At 43.8% G+C, this 23,401-nt stretch overlaps 1 protein-coding gene across 15 annotated transcripts in view; it reads left to right on the forward strand.

The window, feature by feature from the left end:
* Window positions 1-23,401, forward strand: part of WNK2 (WNK lysine deficient protein kinase 2) — a 198,929-nt gene that overhangs the window by 49,057 nt on the left and 126,471 nt on the right. For all 15 annotated transcript variants that reach the window (XM_075938948.1, XM_075938945.1, XM_075938946.1 and 12 more), the window contains exons 3-5: window positions 12,542-12,714; window positions 13,727-13,947; window positions 17,324-17,481. In XM_075938948.1, the coding sequence (XP_075795063.1) occupies window positions 12,542-12,714; window positions 13,727-13,947; window positions 17,324-17,481 (552 nt within the window). The remainder of the gene's footprint in view (window positions 1-12,541; window positions 12,715-13,726; window positions 13,948-17,323; window positions 17,482-23,401) is intronic.

Here is a 23,401-nt window from a genome sequence, read left to right on the forward strand (position 1 = left end):
TAAGAGGGGGCGGGGCAATGCCGCATTCTCGCGGAACCCTTACTTTCGCTTTGCAGACCCCTGGGGTTCCACGGAGCACCAATTGGGAAACACTGCCCTAGGTCTTTTGGCTGGCAGCCATTTTGTGCTGGCAGCTTTGGGGAACCAGGTAAGCAGGGGGGCTGGGAGTGTTGGGGACTGTGGGGGGGAGAGAAGAGGCCAGGTGCTGAGTGTTTGTAGGGTTGCCAGGTGCCCGGTATTTTTGCCTCCCACTCAGGGAAAATTTCAGAAAATACCAGACGTTTCAGGTGTCCGGTATTCTCTGAATTTTTTTTACTGGACATGAGCTGAAAATACCGGACTGTCCGGGTGAATACCAGACACCTGGCAACCCTACATATGATGGCAGTTCATCACAGTCTGACCAGAGAATGAGAACAAGAGGCAGGCATCTGAATTACATTTCCCATAAGCCATTGCAGTCTCTTAGCTCAATAAAGTTTAATGTTTTGAAACAAAATGTTCAACATCTCCAAACTTTGTTCTGTACCAAATTTAGGTATTTTGGACCCAAATGTCAAAATATCAGAATTTCCTGTGAGATGGAAATTTTGATTTTCACCCACTCTAAGAATTAACCAGTAGCAGAAGTAGGTTGTGCTAAACTAGTCCTTAGAGCAGGGGTGGATGGGCCCAGCGGGAGCCTTGGCCTGGCTCCCTGCCTGCCTTGCCCCCCACATGACTCAGAGAAGTTGGCTGTTGGGGTCACGTGCCTCTCTGAACGCTGCAAGCCTGAACGCTTCGCATACTACTCCCACCCCCAGCACAGTCTCACAACTCCCATTGGCCACTTTCCAGCTAATGGGAGCTGTCTATTTGCAGAACAACTCCCCCCACCCCCCGGGCTCACAGGGTTCAAAGAAGAACATGGCCCCACGGCTGGCTGCTCTGAGCATTATGTGAGATTATGTGAGGGTATGGAAGTCAGGGAGCCTGCCTGAAGTAGCTGCTGGGCTGCTGGCTAGGAGCTCCCTAGGTAAGCGCCTCTCAACCAAAGCCTGCCTCTGACACCCCAGCCACTCCCTCCCTCCACCCTCTGTTCCTCTCCTGAACTTTTACCCCATATAATCCAAACCTTCTGCACTCCTGCACCATATCCCCTTGAAGACCCTGTACTCCAATCATCTGCCCCAGTCACAACCCAAATCCTGGCACACTTGCCCCAGATCTCAACACCTTCCCAGGCCTTGCATCCCCTGCTGTGCTCCTGCCCCAGGTCAAAATCCTCTCCTGCACCCATACCTCCTCCTGGACTCTGCCCCAAGTCACAACCCCCCTTCCCTGCCCCAAGTCACAACCCCCTCCTTTACCCAAACTCCCTCCTAGATCCCCCCCTTCCTGTACCCCAAGCTCCCTTCTGCACCCAACCTCTATCTCAGACTCTGCACCTCTTCCATTAATATCATGGAAGAATACAGCCCTTGACCTCTTACCAAATTTTTGAAGTGGCCCCTCATAAAAAATTACTGCCTTAGAGCATGTGACAGACATTTTCCCAATGGTTTATGCAACTGTTTGAGAGATAGCGGGGGAACAGTAGGAATTGGATTTCCTGGGTTCTCTTTAATGGCTCTGAGGAGCAGAGTGTGTGGTTCACTGGTTAGAGCCGTGGTTACATAGTGGTTGGCACATTCATTCTAAAAGTCAGTGTGACTGATACTTATTCTGTCATATTAGATTCTGGCTTCTTGTCTCTGTCTTGCCTGATGTGATTTTATGCAACCTTTGTTATCTTATTTGGAAAATGGGTAAAGGTAAGGGTATGAAGCCTTGGCTAATAAGGGTTGTGAATTATATAGAAATATTAACACTCCGTTTCAGAGGAGACCAGAACATGTGGCTTTCAAGTCAGTGCACTATTCTTTTGGTCTAAGAGTAGCTAACAAAGAATCTTTCCTAATATGTTGGCAGGCATGAGATGGCAAATTCTTAGATGTCATACCAGTCGATGATGCTTAGCAGGTGATACAATCAGTGTTAAAAGACCATTTTATCTCAAGGCTAAGAAGAATATTACGAACGCTCTTTTTAAACATGGGCTTGCTCTACAATATCCCCTGCCGTCAATCTAATCTACGTGACTTCAGCTATGCAAATAGCATTGCTGCAGTTGACATACTTACAGTGTTATCTTATGTGTGGTAAGGTTGGCAGAACCTGCTCTCCTGTTGATGCCAGCTACTATTCTTATCCTGGTAGAGATTGTTGTCGAGAGGAGCGTGCTCGGAGATTGACTTATGTCTAAATAGGAATGTAAAAGAATAGTCGAATAGTCAATTACCTGCATTTCTCTCTCCCTTGCTGCCTCTATATCAGAAGCTACATTTAAAAGGCAGAAGCGCAGTGCTGGGTTCTTCCTACATTTCAAAGGCGGGGCTGGTGCGAGCTCAGTCCTGGCTAACCCTGCTGTGGCTCTCCAGTTTAAATGTAGTAGGAGCCGGACTGCTGTACATTTAAACTGCAGAGCTGCAGCGGGGGTAGCAAACTCCTCCCCTCCCGCCCGTTATCGACTACTCAAGTGATCGATGAAAATTCCATCGACTACTTGATTAGCAGATTAATCGCAATTTAACATCCCTAGTCTAAACAGGCATGATAAATTGATGGCCAGTGAATCAATTGCTAAAACGTTGATCCCTGATCGTGGTGGATCTTTCTTCTGCTTCTGAATAGAACTTTATAGTTATTTAAATAACAGCCTCTGCATCACTGCTTCAGTCACTAGCAAGATTTTGAGAAACACTGCTCTAATCTAAGGCAGAAAGAGCCATGGTAGGGGGCTGCTGATCTGCTGCCACTCTTGCAGAGTGCGTTAGATGTGAGGGAAGAAGTAGGGTGACCATATTTTCCAAAGGAAAAAAAATGGGTCATACTGCGGGGCTGGCAGCTGTCCACTTGAGCCCTTGCCCACTGAGAGCTGGCCTGAACTAGGGATATAATGGTGTAGTTCAGTGGTCTCCAGCCTTTTTACACCAAGATCACGTTTTAAATGACAGACCAAGCCAAGATCTACTGCCCCTTCCCTTCCTTGAAGCCCCGCCCTTTCCTTGAAGCCCTGCCCTCTCAATTCTCCTCCTCTCCATCACTTGCTATCCCCAATCCTTATACTGCTGCTTTAAAAAAAAATTCGTCTGTAGGAAGAGGTTTTTCCAACATGTGGCCTGTTTAGACTAGACCAAATGTCAGAAAAAAAAACCTTCTTTTGGAAGCCCCCTTATTCCTTGTGGAAAGAAGAGTATAGGGGTGACCGAAAGAGCCTGTTTGCTCTTCCACTAAAAAAGCAGAAGAGCAAACGCAACCCTGGATGCAGAAAAGTTTTTCTGGGATATCTCCAGAATCCTGAAAAACTCCAGCAGTCTAGCCGGACCCTCACTGGGTTGAGACAGGATGTGTAGTCTCTAGGGTGGGAATGAGGGATTTGGGTGTGGGAAGGGGTTAGCAGTGCAAGCTCTGGGAAGGAATCTGGATGCAGGAGGAGGTGGAGAAGGGGACGCTGGCTCGGGGAGGGGGCTCCAGGCCGGGCATTGTTGGGGTCAGATGTAGAGTTAGGATACTAAGCAAGCCACAGGCTTGTGGATGTGAGGGTGCAGGAATTTGGGTTGGGGTATGTGAGGGGCTCGAGCAGGGGGTTCCAGTGTTTGATAGGCTCAGATCTAGGGTCTGGGGAAGGGGGAATGTAGGAGTGGTTGTGGCCAGATCGGGGCTTGGCCCCAACTGGGGGTTTGTTGGCCAGGCTTCATTTTTAAATAAAATACTAAAACAAAAAGTTTCTGCATTGCCTTTATTTATGAGAATGGCAGGAAACCTGCCTTGAGTCAGGGGTCACTGACCCATAGAAAAGTCATTCAGGAGCAGGGGACACAGTATTAGGGAGGGGTGCTAGTGGGTTCTGGGGCAGGGAACAGGGTGCCAGTGGGGGAAGGAGAAAAGGGGCAGGGTGCCAGAAGGACAGGTTTCTGCAGCAGGGGACAGGGTGCTGGGGGGGACAGGTTTCTGCAGGGGGGAAGAGGAGGACAGGTTTCTGTACTGGGGAAGGCAGGGGGACAGGTTTCTGCAGTAGGAGATATGGTGCCAGAGGGAACTGGTTTCTGCAGGGGGGGCAGGATGCCGGGGGGCAGGTTTCTGCGGGGGGGGGGGGGCAGGTTTCTGCAGTGGGGTGGGGGGGCAAGGGAGAGGGAACAGGAGGGCGGGGGACAGGTTTGGGGCAGGGGAGAGGGAACAAGGTTGGGGGCAGGGAGTTCCCTACACCAGCCACAGAGGGAAACCTCTGACCCGTGCTTCCCCCGGACTGAGCGCAGGGCAGCCGGGCTGGAGCGAAGAGAAGTGGCTTCTCTTCGCTCCAGCCTGGCTGCCCTGCACTCAGTCCAGGGAGGCTGCGCCTAGCTCCAGCTGTGCTGGAGGAAGCTTCCTGGGCTGAGCGTAGGGCAGCCGGGCCAGAGCGAAGAGAAGTGTCTGCCCGGCCAGCTGGCCATGACGCTCAGGCAGGATGCCCCACGCTCCACATGGGCAGGCACAGAGGAGAAGCCGCCCGATCAGCTGGAGCACGGGGCAGCGGAGTATAAATTGGAGATTTGTCATTTATTCCCAAATATTTCAATTACTCTTAATAATCATGGGCAAGTCACTTAAACTTTCTCTGGCAGTTTCCCCATCTGTAAAACACGGATAATATGCTCTCTTATTTATAAATGTGTTTTGAGATATACCAATTTATTATCGTATTCATTTTCTAGGATGAGTATTAGACAGTGACAGATAGGAACTCAGTTTCACCACTGGAAAAATAAAGCCTTCTCCTCTTCCTGTATGACATATGAGGACTTTAGTCAGAGCTTATGTGTTCCAGATGGTGGAGATACTAGCAAAACAAGGTTTCCTACTGTTAATTGGGGTGTCATTCTCAGAAATCTAATATGTAAGACTCAGTCTGTCCTTTAATTTTATTAATGGGGTTTGGTACTAATTCCAACCATAGCCAATGTGCAGCACTTGGAAATTTAATAATGGTGAATGTTAAGTTGGCAAAAAGAAATCCTGGTTGGCATGAAAGCCCAGTATGATTGTCTGGGAGGAGAGAGTAACACGTGTTACAAATGGTTGACTGACTTTCACAAATCCAATTTACAAATAGCAAATGCAATTTGTTCCATGACTCAAAACAGCATTTTGTCTAAATCCCCGATAACTTACTCTGAAACAGAGCCTACTCTGACAAGTGCTACGTGATAAATAAAATAATAATTTGGGTATTCTGTCTGAAAGGTAAATGGCGATCACTTGTTCAGTGACATATCTTGCCAATGTAAGTGCATTTGTTATGTTCAGAATTAAAGGGGAAAAAGAGAATGAGAAAATAAATATAGAAAAGGGTATTTGTAACTTTTCACTATTAGCTTTTTTTTTCTTGTTTCATAGTGGAAGGATACATTACATACATTCCTTTTAAGTAGTTTGAAGTTAACAGTTAGAAGCATACTCTTAAAAACAATAAACTACACTGTGTTGTATAGGCTCTTGTATCATAATTAAGTGATTGTAGGTACTGCACCTGAGAGAGTCTAACAGCCTATTTATGCACACTGTGTCGTGGCTTACTGCTGCAGTGGCACTCCATAAATATTTAGCAGCAGCAAAATAGGAGAAGAATAAAAATGTATAATTAAAAATTAATAAAAGCAACGAGGAGTCCTGTGGCACCTTATAGATTAACAGATTTATTGGATCATAAGCTTTCGTGGGCAAAGACCCACTTCGTCAGATGTATGTAGTGGAAATACCAGGGGCAGCTATAAATATACAGTCATAAGAAAAGAGTACCAATCAAGAGTAAGGCTGGAGATAACAAGGTCAATTCAGTCAGGGAGGATGTTTTTTTGTTGCAGGATGGCTACCTTTAAATCTGCTACTGTGTGTCCAGGGAGATTGAAGTGTTCTCTTACCGGTTTTTGTATATTACCATTCCTAGTATCTGATTTGTGTCCATTTATTCTTTTATGTAAGGACTGTCCAGTTTGGCTGATGTATATCATAGAATACTAGGACTGGAAGGGACTCGAGAGGTCATCAAGTCCAGTCCCCTGCCCCCATGGCAGGACCAAATACTGTCTAGACCATCCCTGATAGACATTTATCTAACCTACTCTTAAATATCTCCAGAGATGGGGATTCCACAACCTCCCTGGTCCTGTGATGGTGTTGCTGGTGTAGATATGTGGGCAGAGTTGGCACCGAGGTTTGTTGCATGGATTGGTTCTAGAGTTAGAGTTTCTGTTGTCTATACACCACACCACAGATTTAAAGGTAGTCATACTGCAACAAAAAACTTCAAGAACAGACTTCAAGGAGAAACTGCTGAGCTACAGTTCATCTGCAAATTGGACACCATCAGTTTAGGCTTAAACAAAGACTGTGAATGGCTAGCCAAATACAAAAGCAGTTTCTCCTCTCTTGGTGTTCACACTTCCACATCAGCTGCTAGAAGTGGGCCTCATCCTCCCTAACTGAACTGACCTTGTTATCTCCAGCCTTACTCTTGATTGGTACTCTTTTCTTATGTCTGTATTTTTATAGCTGCCCCTGGTATTTCCACTACATGCATCTGATGAAGTGGGTCTTTGCCCATGAAAGTTTATGCTTCCAATAAATCTGTTAGTCTATAAGGTGCCAAAGAACTCCTCGTCGCTTTTGCAGATCCAAACTAACACGGCTACCCCTCTGATACTTAAAAACTAATACAAATCGTGAACTTGGGGTAAGGTAGATAGGCATGGATTATTGAGACGACACCTGCAAAGATGTCTTAAATCATTCTGTACAATACCGTTTTGTGTTGGTTTCCGTGGACATCTCTGCTAAGAGTAGGAATTTGCTTTTGCCTTGTGTTTTATAAGGCTTAGTATCTTCAGTGCTATTATTACCAGTTAAACAAGCTTGTTTAAACAGCAAACTTGTTTCAAGATTGTGCATTCAGAGTTTATTTTAAAACAGAGGTGTCTTACATTGTATGTGCAAGAAAATTTACTGTTCTACAGAAAACAGATAACTTGTGTTATACAGGCAGTCCCCGGGTTACGTACAAGATAGGGACTGTAGGTTTGTTCTTAAGTTGAATTTGTATGTAAGTCGGAACTGGTACATATTGTAGGGGAAACTCTAGCCAAACATTTCTCCAGAGCTCAGTTTTATTCTCCCACACCTCACTTCCCTCAGTCCTTTATTCTCAAGCTGAGGTGTCTGCTGAGAAAAGCTGCTCCGCGTCTCCCTGGTCTGCTGGGTGGGGCGCTAGCTTTGTGTCTCCCTGGTCTGATGGGGGAAAAGCAGCTAGTGCGGGGTTGCCTCACCCCGTTTGTAAGTAGGGATCCGATGTAAGTCGGATCCATGTAACCCGGGGACTGCCTGTAACTACTCTTGCTATGGTACTGGAGCTCTGATTATGGAACAAATTCTGCTCTGAATTAGGGATGTAAGCGACTAGTCAACTATCCGATAAGCAGGGCTCGCCAAACTATGGCGAGCCCCGCTCGCCAGCCACGCTGTCTGGCGATCTGCGCATGCACAGATCGTTCTGCACATGTGCAGATCGCCGGAACCTGGCTCTTCTGGGTTACAATCTACTTGCCACGGGCGAGTAGATTGTATAACTTGTCGAGCCCCGCCGATAAGCATAAGCTTATCAAATAGTCTACTAGTTGCTTCCCCTCCCCCTTGCAGCCTCTATCAGAGAGATGCAGCGAAGTGCTGGAGCAGGAGCTAGTGCTTGGGGGAGCCAGCTTAAAAGCTGGTTTTCCCCCCAGCACCGTCTCTGCAGGCGGGCAGAGGAAGCAGGGGGGTAGTGAGGACCCAGTGCGAGCTGGGAATCAGCGGACTCTGTGACTCTGCTTTTTAAATGTATTAGGAGCATGTCAGCTCTTAATACGTTTAAAAGGCTGGTCTCAGTGAGGGGGACCCAATGTGAGCCGGGAAGGTCCTCCCTGGTGTGCTTCAGCCTTTTAAATGTATTAAGAGCTTGTTGGCTCTTAATACATTTAAAAGGCAGACCTGCAGCATGGTTAGCTCCCGGGGCTCCCCCGCTTATCGACTAATCAACGGAAATTCCATTGACTAGTCGATTAGTTGATTAAATTTAACATCTCTACTTTGAATCATTGTAAGTTTATCATTTAGAATAATCTCCTGATAAATATGTATGAAATGCCTCTCTTTAATGCATACTTTAGAGTCTATGAAAGAGAAGAATCTAGCCAAGTCTCTAATTTAGCTTTTTAAAACAAGTCTGAAGGGAGGAACTCTTACGTTATTTTGCTTTATTGATTCATTTAAAATTTTATCTAGAAATGTTGAACCAAGGATTACTGTATGTAATAGCTTTGAACTTTTGAAGGTTAAAGTTATTTTAGAAACATTGGTGCTATGCAGGAGTGTTGAGAGGCTTTCAATTATTTTAAACTTCTGTCCTGCAGAGCCAAGATTTTCTGTCCCAGTATAGTGAGATTCAAAGGAGGAAGGAGCCAAGAAACTCAGACACCTTATAAGGAGATGAAGAGTATAGTTGTGTGTAAAATCATATCTGTGTCTCCCAATTCACACTGAAAACACATTGTCCAAGTATTTTAGAGTCTCGTGATTTTTTGGAAACTCATAGTACAAATCTCTAGGATAAAATCAATAAAGTGAAAATAGAGGAAGTAGTGCGCTTGTATTTAACTCAGGATTACTCTTCTATTTTGTTGGGTACGAAGAGGGCTGTCAGACTGTTTTGTCTGTTTGCATCACTATACCTTGTCAGTACCCATTTTTGTAGCAGCTGATGCTAAAGAAAGGAGGAGGGATTGGAATAAAATGAGGCAAAGGGAAAATCGAGTTGCATCTCTCATGGCTGCAGAGGATGAACTGAGGCAATAAGTGGCTGGCAGTATAAGAGGGTCATGCACTCTCTGTACAGTGGTGTTCGGGGCAGGGGAAGGTGAGACTGAGCCTCAAAGTGAGGTTAAGGGGCACTTTGTAAGGGCCTACGGAGGTTTGAGGAGGCTGTCTGCTTAGCCTTCTTCCCACCAACTTGGGCTGTGCGCTGAGCAGAGAGTTCCTCTGAAAACAGGATTGCAGTCTGAGGGGAAGTGCTGCATAGTCACTCAATGTGAGGCTCCTAGATAGGAGTAAATTGCCTGTAATGAACTCCTTGCCTAACCCTAGTTTATTCAGTTCACATCCGAATTTGTCACAAATGCTCCCTGATTTTGGACTCCCAACTTGAGACCTAATATCTGATATTCCAGGGTTCTGTTTGCTTTGGTAGTTTCCAAACACTTTTGTAGAATTAGTTAGCTCGAGCGTCACCTCAGCATAGGATCTCCTCCCTCTGATCATGTGACTTTTCTGAAAGCTTGAAACACCAAGCCTAAAACTGTAGTTTCACCTTAATTAAAACTTTGTCTTGTGTGGATTGTACAGTCTGAGAATATGTGCTTACAACCTCAGTAAAGATTTTTTTGGCTTCCCAATGAAGTTTGAGTGAGTGTTATTGTTAAAACAACTAGGGTAGGTTCTTTCCTGCCTTGAAGTAGAAAACAGATTAATTTTTAAGCCCTCTTAAAAAGATCCTGTGCTTTTGCCAACAACTTGTGGGTCAACTTGAGCCTGATGGAATTTGAGCAGCTCTTACAAAGACTGTACACAATATCGGTTTGAAGTACGCACAGTGGGACTGGTTGACCCAGACCCGGAGCGTTCTTGACTTATCACTGCGCTTGCCGTTCAAGTGCTGGCAAATTGGCACTGGCTCCCTTCTGAGGCTGAGGCAGATCCAGGAAGCATCAGAAATTGTGTTGCTGCTTATTAGAACTTATGTTTTCTTTTGATTTAAAAATATGTTCTGTAAAGAGCATGAAATATGGAGATGGTTTGAAGGGAGAAAGGCGGGTCAGGCTCTTTTGTCCAATTCAAAATGCGTGTGGTTCTTTGTTAAGTGTTCATTGCTGAATACTTTTAACTGAGTCTTCTGTTCCAATGCACTTGGACACGTGTTTGGGTAACACTTAAATTTAGTCACAACCTATGTAAGGGTGGAAGATTCCCCAGGATTCTCAGAAACCTAAAAGTTAGACTCAAACACTGATTTGTTTTTAAAAATGTAGAAATGTTTTGTAAAATTGCCAGCTTTGTTACTGTCCTCTTCTCTGCTCCCGGCTTGAACCTTCCTTCCCTTATATGCCTTTCCTGACTCTCAGGGAATTTCTCCCTTTCCTCTTTAATTGGAGTGTGGCTGATTTATTCTACAGGGCTTAAATTAAAAGGAAACTCAGCGGTAGGGGAAGGACCAGTGAGGTTGAAAGCAATTGTCAGACTCTTCAGCGCAGGCTTGCTGAGCCCCATTTTTTAGCTTTCTTTCAAAGTGGTTTGATACGGAATAGCAGCAGGGGCGCCTCGTTACTGCCAATTGTAGTTAATGTGGTGGATGTCCGGCTGTCACTGGTAGAAGGGCCGTGAGTGTGAGGCTGCAGCATAGCTTGTAATAAGGATCTCTCCCCTCCCCCATGAAGAAGATTGGTTGCCCTGGGCAACATTAGTAGGAGTAGTAACATTGATGCTGCCCAGTAAAATTTAGAGAATTAAAATCTGCTGAGCAGCTGAATTGGCACATCTAGCAATCCTAGGAAAATTTAAGTGTTTCCTCCCCCTCTCCATCTCTTGGAAAGTAGACTTTCTTCTCTCTGTCTAAGGCAATAAGATGAGTTAAAACATGAAGCAAGTCTTGGCCAGGATTTTCTGAAAAATCTCTGCCAGGATAAAGCCAGTTTGTCTCTAGCCATGAGAATTCTTATTACCGCGTGGAATCGTTTTCACTGCAGATGCAGGGAGACGGTATCAACACGTCAATGGCATTATCTCCTTTAGAGTCTCAGTTAAAAATAAGCCGAGTGGCAATTTAATTCACTAAGTGCATATTATTATCTACATGCCTCTAAGGTTGCTGAGGAAAGTAAAATGTCTGAGTTTGAAAAATGAACTAATTTTGGGCCTGATAAATGCAGTGGTTTGTTAGCCCTGAGTTTGGTCAGTAAGAGACAGCTCTGCCTTTTAAAGAGCTAAGGAGTTTTATTTCTAGGGCAGTAAACTGGAGTGATCTTAATCTGCTTTACAGTCCATGGGAGAGAAACTGGCCACAGGTTATCATATAGTACCAAAGGGGTGCTCCCAGCTAGAGTAAATGTTTAGGCTTTTTTATGACTTATGAAGGAGACGCTAAAGATTTTTTTTCAGGGTTTCTCTGACTTGCCCCTTGGGTACATTGGAGCCAGTGGGTTCCCTCCACCAACTGGCCTGTCATATAGGATAATGCTTCTTCTCCCTGTCTCAATTTATCTATATCCTAAAAACATGAGGGTGTTGAAATCCTACAATGGGAAGTGGGTTGGTTTAGGTATCCCTGAAGGAGCCGCAGTCCTCTTCCCCTGCTAATCTAACAAAAGCTCGTCTGCCTTTATGACTACAGGAGTACCTTTTTCCCCAACAGATTTTTTCTTTTTTACCTTTTTTCTTTCTACTTACACTTCATAAAAGCTGGAAGGTTGAACTGAAGAACTAGTAAATTAACAGCACCCCAAGAGCCTAGATAGTGACTGTTTTAAGATTAAGGCGTTCCTTTAAACTCTTGCACCTGTTTATCTTCAAGGTCTAAACATTTGCTAACCATTAAATATCTTTGTCTTTTCAATTAAGATGCCAGATTTTAAACATCCTAGAGACATCTCAGATTCTCCAGGAAGATTGAGTTTGTTGTTCCTGATATTTCTGATCTTAAAAACAGGCAAACATTTTCAGGTGCCTTTTTACATCACAAAAGATAAAGGCATAAAGTCATTTTAAATGTTTGGGTTTTTTTGGAAGGGCTGGAGGGGGGGGGGATCAAATTTAGTGAAAAATAGCTTGGAAGAAGATGCATAATTGTGATTAGCAGAAAATTTGACACATTCTTTTTTGAGGTGGCATTGTCTAGATTGTTTCCATAGCAATGGAAAAGACATTCTTAAGGAGGAATTTACCCTTTTTATTCACTGATATGCAGATTACAGGCCTGATCTCTTTAAAGTCTTGAGCATTCTCAATTGTAAAAGATATCCACGGGAGTTGTGGGGTACTCCACACATCTGAAAATCAGGCCTTGCATTTCTGACTCCAGTCTTTCAAGTTAACTGTACTTACTTGGTTCAGTTGTGGGATTTTAGGGGGGGCCTTAGAAAGTGAAAATGGAAATCAAAGGCACTTATGTTGCACAGCACAGACACTTCTTGGAGACAGGGCTACTTGTCTTTCAGCTCAGCTCTGAGATACAATTTAATGATGACAAGCACTAGATTTGAAGTTGTTATAATTTTTATAATAATCATGGTTGACCTGATCTTAAAATAAACCTAGCATAATCAAAACTATAGTAAATGACTTACAGAGATTTAAAAAAGAAAAAAAAGTGTTAATCCATTCTAATAATGCTTGTTTTGGATTGTAGGACAGAAAATTGACAAAAATAGAAAGACAAAGATTTAAGGAGGAAGCAGAAATGTTGAAAGGTCTTCAGCATCCAAATATTGTTAGATTTTACGACTTTTGGGAATCCTGTGTAAAAGGAAAAAAATGTATTGTATTGGTTACTGAATTGATGACCTCTGGAACGCTAAAAACGTGAGTACTATACTCCTGGTGACATATCTAAGAATAGTTGCCAACATTCTTGGGGAAACACAGCTATAGGTAGTTAGAAGAAAAGGCATTTGAAGACCAAAAGCTGATTGGTTCTCTCCCTTCAGTCATTTGTCCCTGTGTTTGCACTCTGTTGATTTGAAAACAGAATTTCAGCACCTTTTTGTTTTTTCCCTCCTGATCTGCTGTTTCAGTTATGTAACTATCAGCAGTTCTCGCCTTTGTTTTCCAATATGCACATGAAGCTCTGCTTGAATATGTCAGGTTGCAGTTTGTTTTGGTTTGATTTTTTGGGGGGTGGGGGTTGGTATTTGTGGTTTGTATTATGAAACTGCAATAAAAGAGCTCTTTAGCTGGAATTTCATTTTTTGAAGCAAGAGCTGCTCCAGGTTATCTCATAAACAGCACTAATTAATAGCTTATGGTACTGACACTTGTTCAGTTGGCTATAAAGCAGTTGGCACAAACTTCAGAACAGATTTTCATCCCTGATGGGAGTAATACACATCACTGCACATCTCCAACGTGCCACTCTGCAAGCACAAGTAGGTTTTACGTTCCACCTGAACTTACCTTCCATATCTAAAGTAAAGACCTGTGTTTCAAACGAATGCTAAAAATGCAGGTCTGCGGTACAAAGGAGATTTCCATATTGTACTGATCTGCATACTTAAAACACGTTCTAGCATAGAACTCTGCATAAAATAAATTGCTTTACTATTATACTTTCATACACCTAAATTTTGGTGGTATTTGTACCTGGGAAGCTTAATACAATAATTAACTTATTTCCAAAAAATTAAATGTCTTGGTTCCTCCTTTAGAGAGCACAATTTCCTTTTACCACGGTGCTGGTTTTGAACTGCTGTTGGTATCTGAGGTGAATTTTTATTCAAAACAAGTGCACAATTTTGTCCATTGTAAAACCTTTAGAGTTTTAGAGAATGCTTTCTTTTTCTTTATACCTACTGCTGTGTGTGTGTTTTTGCTGCAGGTATCTGAAAAGATTCAAAGTGATGAAACCAAAAGTTCTTCGTAGCTGGTGCCGACAAATCCTGAAAGGTCTACTTTTCTTGCACACAAGAACACCACCAATCATTCACAGAGACCTAAAATGCGACAATATTTTTATTACGGGACCGACTGGGTCTGTGAAAATAGGAGACTTAGGTCTGGCAACCCTCAAAAGAGCTTCATTTGCCAAAAGTGTAATAGGTAAGTTCTGTTCTGCATTTCTGCCCTTCTTGTCCTGATTTGGTGGTGGTGTGTTCTTATTTGCACTGTTTGTTTGTATGATTTTAGTTTATGTAACCCACATATCTTCTGGGCATGGTTCACTCTCCTAAGCAGTAGCACTTAGACCACTTACAGAGGGCGAGAGAGAAAATAAGTCTCCTCTACAGCCTTAGTTGAGAGCCAGCTGGCTTTATAGCTCAAGCTGTAGGGGCTTATGGGCAAAGCTCCAGAGGTCCCAGGTTTGGTTCCACCCATCAACATGACATTCATACCAGGGGTGGACAAGATATGACCTACAGACTGAATCTGGCCTCAGGCACAGAGCAGCTCCTACCACTTTGAGGAGGAGGCTTTGCATGCTATCCCCCCAGCAAAATCTATCAGCTCCTGCTGGTTAGAAACTGGTCAATGGGAGTTAAGAAATTTTGCTGGGGAGGGGACAGTATGTGAAGCCTCTCTTCCTGCCCCTCTCCTTCCACGCCTGGAGAAGAGAGCCTCAGCCAGCCATTGTGAGCAGCCTGGGACTGTGCCTCTGGGGTCCTGTAGGGCTGCTGTTTGGGAGCCATTAAGGTAAGTGCCTCCCGGCTAGAGCCTACCTCTTTTGCTACCACCCCCTCTTTTTCCAGGTCATCACCCAAATCCTGTGCACCCTCTCTCCCCCAGGTCACAAGTGAAACAGAGATCTGTAAAAACAGTAAGTTCTCTTGGTTTGAAACTTTCACACTATATGTGTGTCACCGGCTCAAAAGAGTAGAACGCCTAGAGCACATAAACACATGACTTCAGATATATGCATGCTTCAAAGACCTTGCAAATCAGGTCTTCATCCTACAAAATACCTAGTGCTTGTTACTTCTGAGTATGCCCATTGACTCGTAAGAGCCAGAACTATACCAGATAGCAAAGATCTGGTCTTAATGCCAGTACCCTTCCCCAAACGTATTCTAAAACTTAGTGGAAATCACTTGTCTAGAATCCATCTTTAATTGAAAGGCCAAATACATAAGCAGGATCCATGGTAAAGTTCTTCCAATTTTAACAATTTACCATGTATTAGTTAGTAACACAGGATTTTTAAAAAGTCATTAAGATCAGAGTTTTCAGAAATCTACAAGATTCCAAAAATTCTGTCAGTGGCTTACGGCCAAAAAGAAAAAGGTGTTAAAAAAGAACCCATGTAAATTTTGTTTGAAATTTAAACATGTAGCAGGGTACTACATTATTCTTTCCCCTGCATCATAACTTTCCTGGCATATTTTAGATCTTGTAACTAATGCCAACTCCTCACTCCAGCCTCAACAAGAGAAGGGAAGATCTTTTGGACTAAGCTCCCTGTGATGCATTAATGAGACAACGGAGTTTCTTCAGCAGCACCTCATTTCCCTTTAGCCACATGCCCCCCCATGCCCAGCATACCAGCATCACCCACCTGAAATTTTGGCACCCTCCCCCCATGCAGCCTGCTTCCCCCGACCCTCAGTCCAAGAGAGAGTCCTGTGTTCCTCCCCTGCACAGGCAGCTGCAGCCCAGGTAGAGCTGCTGTGCTGAGACAGAGGGTCTGACTCTTGCAGCTCAGATGGGAGTCAGGACGTCCCAAACAAACTCCCCACCTCCCCAGCACCTTCCCACCCCCATCTTTCCTCACCTACCCTGTGCAGTCTGCTCTCCCCAAGCCTAGCCCAGCCTTGGGCTTGGGTAGAATCCTGCCTCTTGAGTTGCAGGCAGCAGCATCTGCAACCCTGCTGAGAGTCAGGAGGACACACCACAAACTCATTCCTTACCCCCACCTCGCCAACGCCAGCACCCTCCTCCCCTCCTATTTTCCCACCTACTCCATCCAGTCTACTCAGTGCGTATCTGCATCCACAGATACAGGCACCAATTTTGTATCTGTGTCGGGCTCTACTTACTCCAACATGAAAGGGCTTTTACTGATATAGTTGGTACCTTTTTTCCAGCAAAAGCACTTTTATGGTGGGATGATCATGTCTACCTTGAGCTTTCTACAGGTATAAAACAGTTATTTTAAAAAAAACAAACCCATAGCTATGCTGGCAAATGTTTTTAATGTAGGTCTGGCCTGAGACGCCAATAACGCCAAATCCCAGAAAAGAAGTGAGTTTGACTAGTACCCCAGAGTTCTTGTCTTGATGAAGACTAGAGAATGACATGGGCCATTAGGAGTCCTTCAGAAACCACAATAATTACCAGTACTTCTCTTTTGCTCATAGGTTAAGGTATCTAGAGAAAACAAAGATTCCTTATTGTTTCATTGGTATCCTAGCTGGTAGATATTACTCTTTCTTTTTTTTTTAAGATCTTTGAGCCTATCTAGGTATTTTTCATCTTAAGCACTGCCTTATTCACTCCTCTTGCATCTTCTCTGGCATTTATTTGTTAAGAAAATGATACTGTATTATAGACTCCTACAGCCCAAGTATAAATTATTCCATGACTAGATGCAGTTCCTTGAATAAGTTGTTTGAAGCAAGCCTCAGTGCTAAAGGTATCAATCAGTTCAGCTCTGTTGACTTCACTGTTCAAAATAATTGTTATTTGGGGGCTCTTTGACAAGAGTTAGACAACTGCTGTGACTATTTCCAAGTCTTGATGCTAAGCCTGGGAGTTACTCAGCTAGCACTGATGTCATTACTACCTCTCTTTGTTCTTGATCTGCTGTATAGAAAAGGGAACTTTTGAAGGGATTCTAATGAGCAGTTTGTAATAAAGCTGCTAGTTTCAGTTATGAAAGAGTAAGAAGAGCTTTATATTTGGTTGATCACAGTAGATCAAGTTTCTGCCATCCTAATCTCCACTGAGAATGACCTTCCTCTAGTTCTGTTGGTTTCACTGCAGTGGTGGTAACATCAGGCATAATGCTAGTGTTCTTCTTGCACGTTCTTCATATAAGAACTTGGACTACTGCACATCTCACCAAAAGTTCAACTTGCTAAGTAATTACTGTTTGTTTTGCTGGAAACGAACTGTGAACAGTTTAAACCAGATGTAAAATTTCTTATGTCTTTCCCTTGTCTCTCCCTCGGTCCCCATAATCAATCATTATGTAACTTTCAATTTATGTCCAAGCTCTACACACTGTGTTTCACTTCAGGATTTGCTATTTACTTCTGGAATTCTCTGCATTTCTCACATCATTAGTGGTGAGGGCAGAGTCAGTTATGTTAGGGGTATTTTTTGTTGCAGGGAGGAGTTTTAGTTAACTTTGTTGTTTTAAAATAACCATGCATTTACCTTGCCACAGCTGAAACAGGTATGTTTTTATAGACCAAGAAGAAACTTTACTGAAACATGTTTAGTGTTTGTGTCTAACTTAAATTCTTCTTTTTGTATCTAGGCACTCCAGAATTTATGGCCCCAGAAATGTATGAAGAACACTATGATGAATCAGTTGACGTATATGCTTTTGGAATGTGCATGTTGGAAATGGCTACCTCAGAATACCCCTACTCAGAATGCCAGAATGCTGCTCAGATTTACCGGAAAGTGACCTGTGTAAGTGAGCTTTACTAGGTGCATGTACATTTTTATTCTGAGTTTTTTAAAGACTGGATCTTTCAATCTGAAGCCAGTTAAAGTACTCTCCTAATCTTTTAAACACTATGCTGTTTTGGACTCATCGTGTTGTGGCGGAATACTGACAGGGTAAAATTACACATCTCTTCTTTGGGGAGGCAGAAGATACTTTCAGGATTATTTGGAATGTCTAAAATTGCATTATTGTTACCTAGCATTTGATTTTAATATGGCTGCATAAGATGAATTTTAATAATCTCTCTGTGCTCTTGGGTGACTCTTATTGATTTTTGCCTACAGCAGTCAGAGTAGATGAGAATGGGGGAGTGCTGTATTTCCAAATGGGGACCACCCAGTTTAACCGGACTTCCCACAGTTCCAGAATTGTTCCACATTCTAGGTTGGAAGAACACGGTAATTCCCACATTGCAGCCTCTAAATACTCTCTTAATCTTCCTACATTGTGGCAAAGAATATAATCTGGTTCAGCCTCTTGCCTTATAACAGCCTCTGTCACTGCTCGTCTGTGTAACAGTGTCTGAAGGTCACTTAGAGGAAGGAGTCCGTGATTAATAGTGTTATAAGTGTCTCTGGGACTCTATAGTGAGTCTCCAGGCATATCACTGGGGACTGTCTCAACTGACTTGATTAGAGGAGAAGAGATCTGAAAGGGAGCCAGGAGCGATCGCTTATACCACTGTATATGATCCTGTACTGGAGATCAAATCCCATGTGTCCTTGTCTATGTGAGTTGACCTGGAAAGTACCTAGAAAAGCTCTGTGACTTTAACGGAGACCTCTAGATCTCTAATTAGTGGAAAATCAAACCTATGTGGAAATGGAAGTTGCCACTTGTACCAGTTCTATCCTGGCATGTTACCGTTAGAGGAAACCACTAACATGGTGGTTTCTACAGATTGTTGGTTGCACTGTTGTAGCTGAATTGACGCCAAAATATTAGAGACACAAGGTGGGTGAAGTCAAATCTGTTATTGGACCTGTTTCTGATGGGAGGAGAGAAGCTTTCAAGTACATAGTTCCTCTGGAGCAGTCTGTATAAACTCCAAAGCTTGTCTCTTTCACCCACAGAAACTGGTCCAATAAAAGAGATCACTTCACTCTCCGTGACTTTTTCCATAATGGAACACATTGGCAGTGAAATACACCCAGCCTTTCTGGCCAGATTACTCCCCCTGGGAAAAGATGAGTTGGGGTCTCTCTCCCTGAGACAGGTGGTTCACCTGGGTTTAAGGAAGGTGAGAATGGTTGCATACCTTCTCTCAAGAATGGGCTGGGAGGAAAAAGCAGCTATGCTGAGAGAGAAGGCTCGAACTGAGCCATGGACAGTGTTGCTTTTTATTTCTAAAGCTGTCTCCAAGTAAGGTGGTGAATATCTAATGCTACATGGTATGTGGACTGAACCGATTGCTTCTACAGTCTGAAAGCAAGGTCCCAAAAGCACAAGCTAGTCTCTTTCCACTTTCTTCTGATGAACGCTATATGCTGCCGGTCAGAGCTGAATCAGTATTGTGGCAGTTCATCCATTTGGCCAAGTCTTGGTTACGCATTTGGGGTCAGCAGCCTCATCCAAGAGGCGGTGGATGACATGGGTTTCGGTACAGTCCCTTGAATGTGATGGCCACTGCCAAGAAAGCTGAACACCGAAATGGCAAATCAGGAGATGCTAAAACCCAAATTGCTCCACTTCTCTTAATCCCTGCCAGAGCAAAGGAAGCCTTCATCTGGTACCCAGCTATGTACTCTTGCTTGATGAAACTATAGTGTTTGTATAGACCTTCACAATTTAATATAATATTGTCCAGTAACATAGAGCTATTCTCCTGCCATTGCTGTCAGAGTGGCAGGCAAAGAGCCAGGTAGTCCTGCTTGTTTTTATAGACCAGTTTCTGCTCTGCTGGGCTTGATGGTAACCCCAGGAGAAGAATGGAGGAGCCAGAATTCCCTAGTTGAAAAGGAGGCACTGTTGTCAAAGTAAGCAAAAGGAGTTTGGAGCTGTGTGTGACACTATGCTCACTGGACAAGGCCACAACTGAATAATGAAGTAGTTCTTGCTCCTGTGTGAACAGTAACCCTTATTGCAAGTTGCCATTTATAACTTAGTGTAAAAAACCAAGCAGGTCTACCTGGCTCTTTGCCTGCCGCTCTGACAGCAATGGCAAGGGAATAGTTAGTGACGGGTGCTCTGTTACGGGACAATATAAGATGAATTTTGCTCCTTGAAGTGGCCTCACTGGGACAGAATGGCTACGTCTACACTGGCCCCTTTTCCGAAAGGGTCATGTTAATTTCACAGGTCGTAATAGGGAAATCTGCGGGGGATTAAAATATCCCCCGCGGCATTTAAATAAAAATGTCCGCCGCTTTTTCCCGGCTTTTAGAAAAGCCGGAAAAGAGCGTCTACACTGGCCCCGATCCTCCGGGAAAAAAAGCCCTTTTCCGGAGGATCTTATTCCTACTTCAAAGTAGGATATTTAAATCCCCCGCGGATTTCCCTATTACGACCTGTGAAATTAACATGCCCCTTTCGGAAAAGGGGCCAGTGTAGACGAGCCCAATGTGTCTGTAAACTTCTTTGATGAAGAATAAATGGTGTAAATGTGGTTTGTTCCTGAACACTACTAAATATTTCAGCTTAGAACTGACATGGGTTCAACAATGCTGAATACAGATATTTACATTGGATTTGTACGAAACATTGGCTTGCAGGGCAGGGATCGCTTTTTGTGTTCTGTGTTTGTGCAGTACCTTGCATGGTCAGACCCTAGTCTATGACACTATGCTCATACAAATAAAGAATAATAAGAAAATCAATGCACCAGAGATAGAACTGCTTTTCTGTGTCCTTTAAATTAGAAGAGTATGCCAATAATGATCTAGCCTTAGTGTAACACAGTGCCTATGAGAGTAACACGTTGGTCATGCTATTCTCAATTCCTTATTCATATTTCTCTCCTCTTCAACCAGATGTTCAACTCCTAACAGCAAAACAATATTGTACCCCGGCGTGCCCCGGTGTACCCCGCTGTAACCTAGTCTCTGGCCGGTAACTCCGGTTCTCCGCCGGACTTTTAGGTGATTCACCTTTTTTCTTTGGCACGGTTGTGGTCCCCCCAACCGCGGGGTGGGGAAAAGGGGGGCCCGGGCCTGCCCTCACTCACGGGCCCCAGCCCAGGGCCCTAAGGACACGGAACTACCTCGCTCCAGTCCGGCTGACGGGGCTCCTGCCGTAACTCGTCAGCCCACCAGCCCTAATGGGCTCTGCCCTGGGCTGCTTCCTTTCCCCACCCCCGGCGTTCCCCGCTCGGGGTATTTACCTTATACCTGGCCGACAGGCTGCCGGCCCTACCGCGACCCTCGCCTAGCTGGGGTTGTGTGCTCGTGGTCCGTGATTGGGGCTGCCGCCCCGATCTCCCCCTCCCACGGCTCCGTGCTCAGCCCCTCTGCTCTCTCCTTCCCCCTTTGGTCATGGCGGCGGCGCTTTTAAATGTCCCGCCGTAGCCGTCCCCCCTGACGTCCCAGGTCGGGGCGGGGAAGTGTCCGTCCGCCTTTGCCGCCGATTGGCGGCCGTCAGGGCCTGTCAAGGCGGGGGAACTCCTCCCGCCCTAACCCCTCCTCTCCTGCTGCGCCGTGGCCGCACGCCAGTGCGGCTGCCGGCCCTTTAAACCTCGGCGCGGCTTGCGTACAAGCCGCGCAATCCCATGCCGACCCCCCCCCCCGAACGCCGAGCAGCGCCTGTTCGGCGTGGCTCTGGGCGGGGAGGGGCTGCCCCGTCACAAATCTAGTGAGCTCTTCTTCTCTGTTAAGAATGTGTAAGATGCTGCTGAAATAATGTATTTTACTATTGCTCATAGTGATAGAAACTCTGGGCATGCAAAACTTATTTTCTGAAACTTTCCTCTTTTCTCTTTCTAGTTCAGAGGATTCTTCAGCCCTAGAGTACAATATTGTACAATTTAAGCCCTTTCCCCCGTTTAAACATCTTCACCCACCTGACCCACAGTGCGATTCAACTTTCTTTAATTTTCCATTGTTTATCCTTTATGTGCGGAGATGTGAGTGAGTTGTCCAGAGTGATACCACATTTCTTCAGTTACTTTCTTTTTTCTATGTTTTACTTAGTAGGGTAAAGATTCTTTGTGAGATTAGACTACTATGAACCCATGCCTGTACATGTACAGATTTAGCATCTGAGTAAATCTAGAGAATAAAATGGCACACTTTCATTTATCACTTTCTCCCCAAGGACTTTCATGAGGGCTTCTCACCACAACCCAAAGAACTGAAAGACTATAAACATGCCTATGATCCTATCTGTAGCAACAAAATTAAGATCTCAGATTTTGCATTGGGGATCCAAAGTCCCATAATGCTTGCAATCAAAGTATAAACAAAGAGGGGAAGGCTAATGAAAATAGTAAAGTGAATTCTGGACTTTGTCCTGTTGAATGATGCACGATGCAAAAAGGAAGAGGGGGAAATATAAAACATGCATTATTGCAGCTAACATTAAAATGATGTTGTGGTCAGCATATTCTCAATAACCTTAGTTCTGATGCTGTAATCTCATTTTTCATGCATAGCTTGTTGGATTTTTTTTCCCATAGTCAGATTTACTTTGTGATTAATCATTCTGCCAAGTAATTTTGATGAAGACAATGGAGCATATTTTGTGTTAAAAAATCTAACTTGGTGATCTTCCCTTGCAGATCCAATCAAAATATTTATTTTATTGGTGCACTACAGAATTTACAGCAGACAAACTCCAGTTCCTGATTTCATTGGGATTTAATAGATGCTTTGTTGGCTTTAGAAGCAAGAGTCTGAAGAACATAACCTATAATTTTAAAACATTCCTCTGTGGAAGTCGCTTTGTTTGCATCCTTTCCCTTTTATGAGTCTTAATGGGTTTAATGTTTTTCCTGCATTTGCATTTGGCTTACACAAATTGAAGTAACCCATCTTCTGTAAGAGACTGCTGAAGCAGACAAGTGGTGTTATAAATCCCATTACATAGATTTTTCATATATATCCGAGACCACCTTAGACTTGCAGATTAGCTGAATTGTCTACTTTTGTGCTTTGAAACAAAGTAGAGTTGTGATTGCATAGGTCTTCACTGCTGTAAGTCCTGGGATGAAATTTGTCCTGATTGGGGAATTTTGCCATTCTATTCAATGTGGGGAGGAGGCACGGTTTCAACCCCACAGTCTTGACACTTCATCCGTTTTGCATGAAGAGAGTATTTCCTTTGCAGCAGCTCTGGAACCCCATGCAATTCACTATGCTAGGAACCTGAGTTTTCTGTTGCCTGAGTACTATATTCCCCACTTGTTTTTTTTATTTTCTAGGGGAAAAGTAAAATAAACTACAGGCTTCAATTCACCCTGGGTATGATTCTCAGACAGTATCCTATGTAAGGACATCTTTTTTTTTTTTCTCATATCAAACTGAAACCACCTCCTTTCTTTCTGTTGTGAGACAAAGCAAGTCACCTTGTGCAAGACAGCCTTTGCTTGCCACATGTCATGTGCCAACACGAGATTATTAATATTGCAGAACATACCCTCTATTGGCATATCACTTCCACTGCTCTGCAGAGTATGATTTTTTTTTAAATTTTATTTTCCCCAAACTCTGAATTATGCCACCACTGACCCACTTAAAGCTGCCTTCTAAAGCAAGGAAAGGATTATAGAAAAGATACCATCTTTCACCCTAATATGGTTTAGGTTTAATTGTGACTTGTCTGGCATCTGCTATACATCTCTGAAAATATACTATTATTGTTTCAATAGAGTGATTTCCCTAGTGTAAAAGTTCTTGTATCTCTTTTTTAGAGACGGAAACCTAAAAATGACTTCTTTAGAATCAGGCTTGG

This window comes from Pelodiscus sinensis, chromosome 11, assembly GCF_049634645.1.
Source record: "Pelodiscus sinensis isolate JC-2024 chromosome 11, ASM4963464v1, whole genome shotgun sequence".
Taxonomy (NCBI): Eukaryota; Metazoa; Chordata; order Testudines; family Trionychidae; genus Pelodiscus; species Pelodiscus sinensis.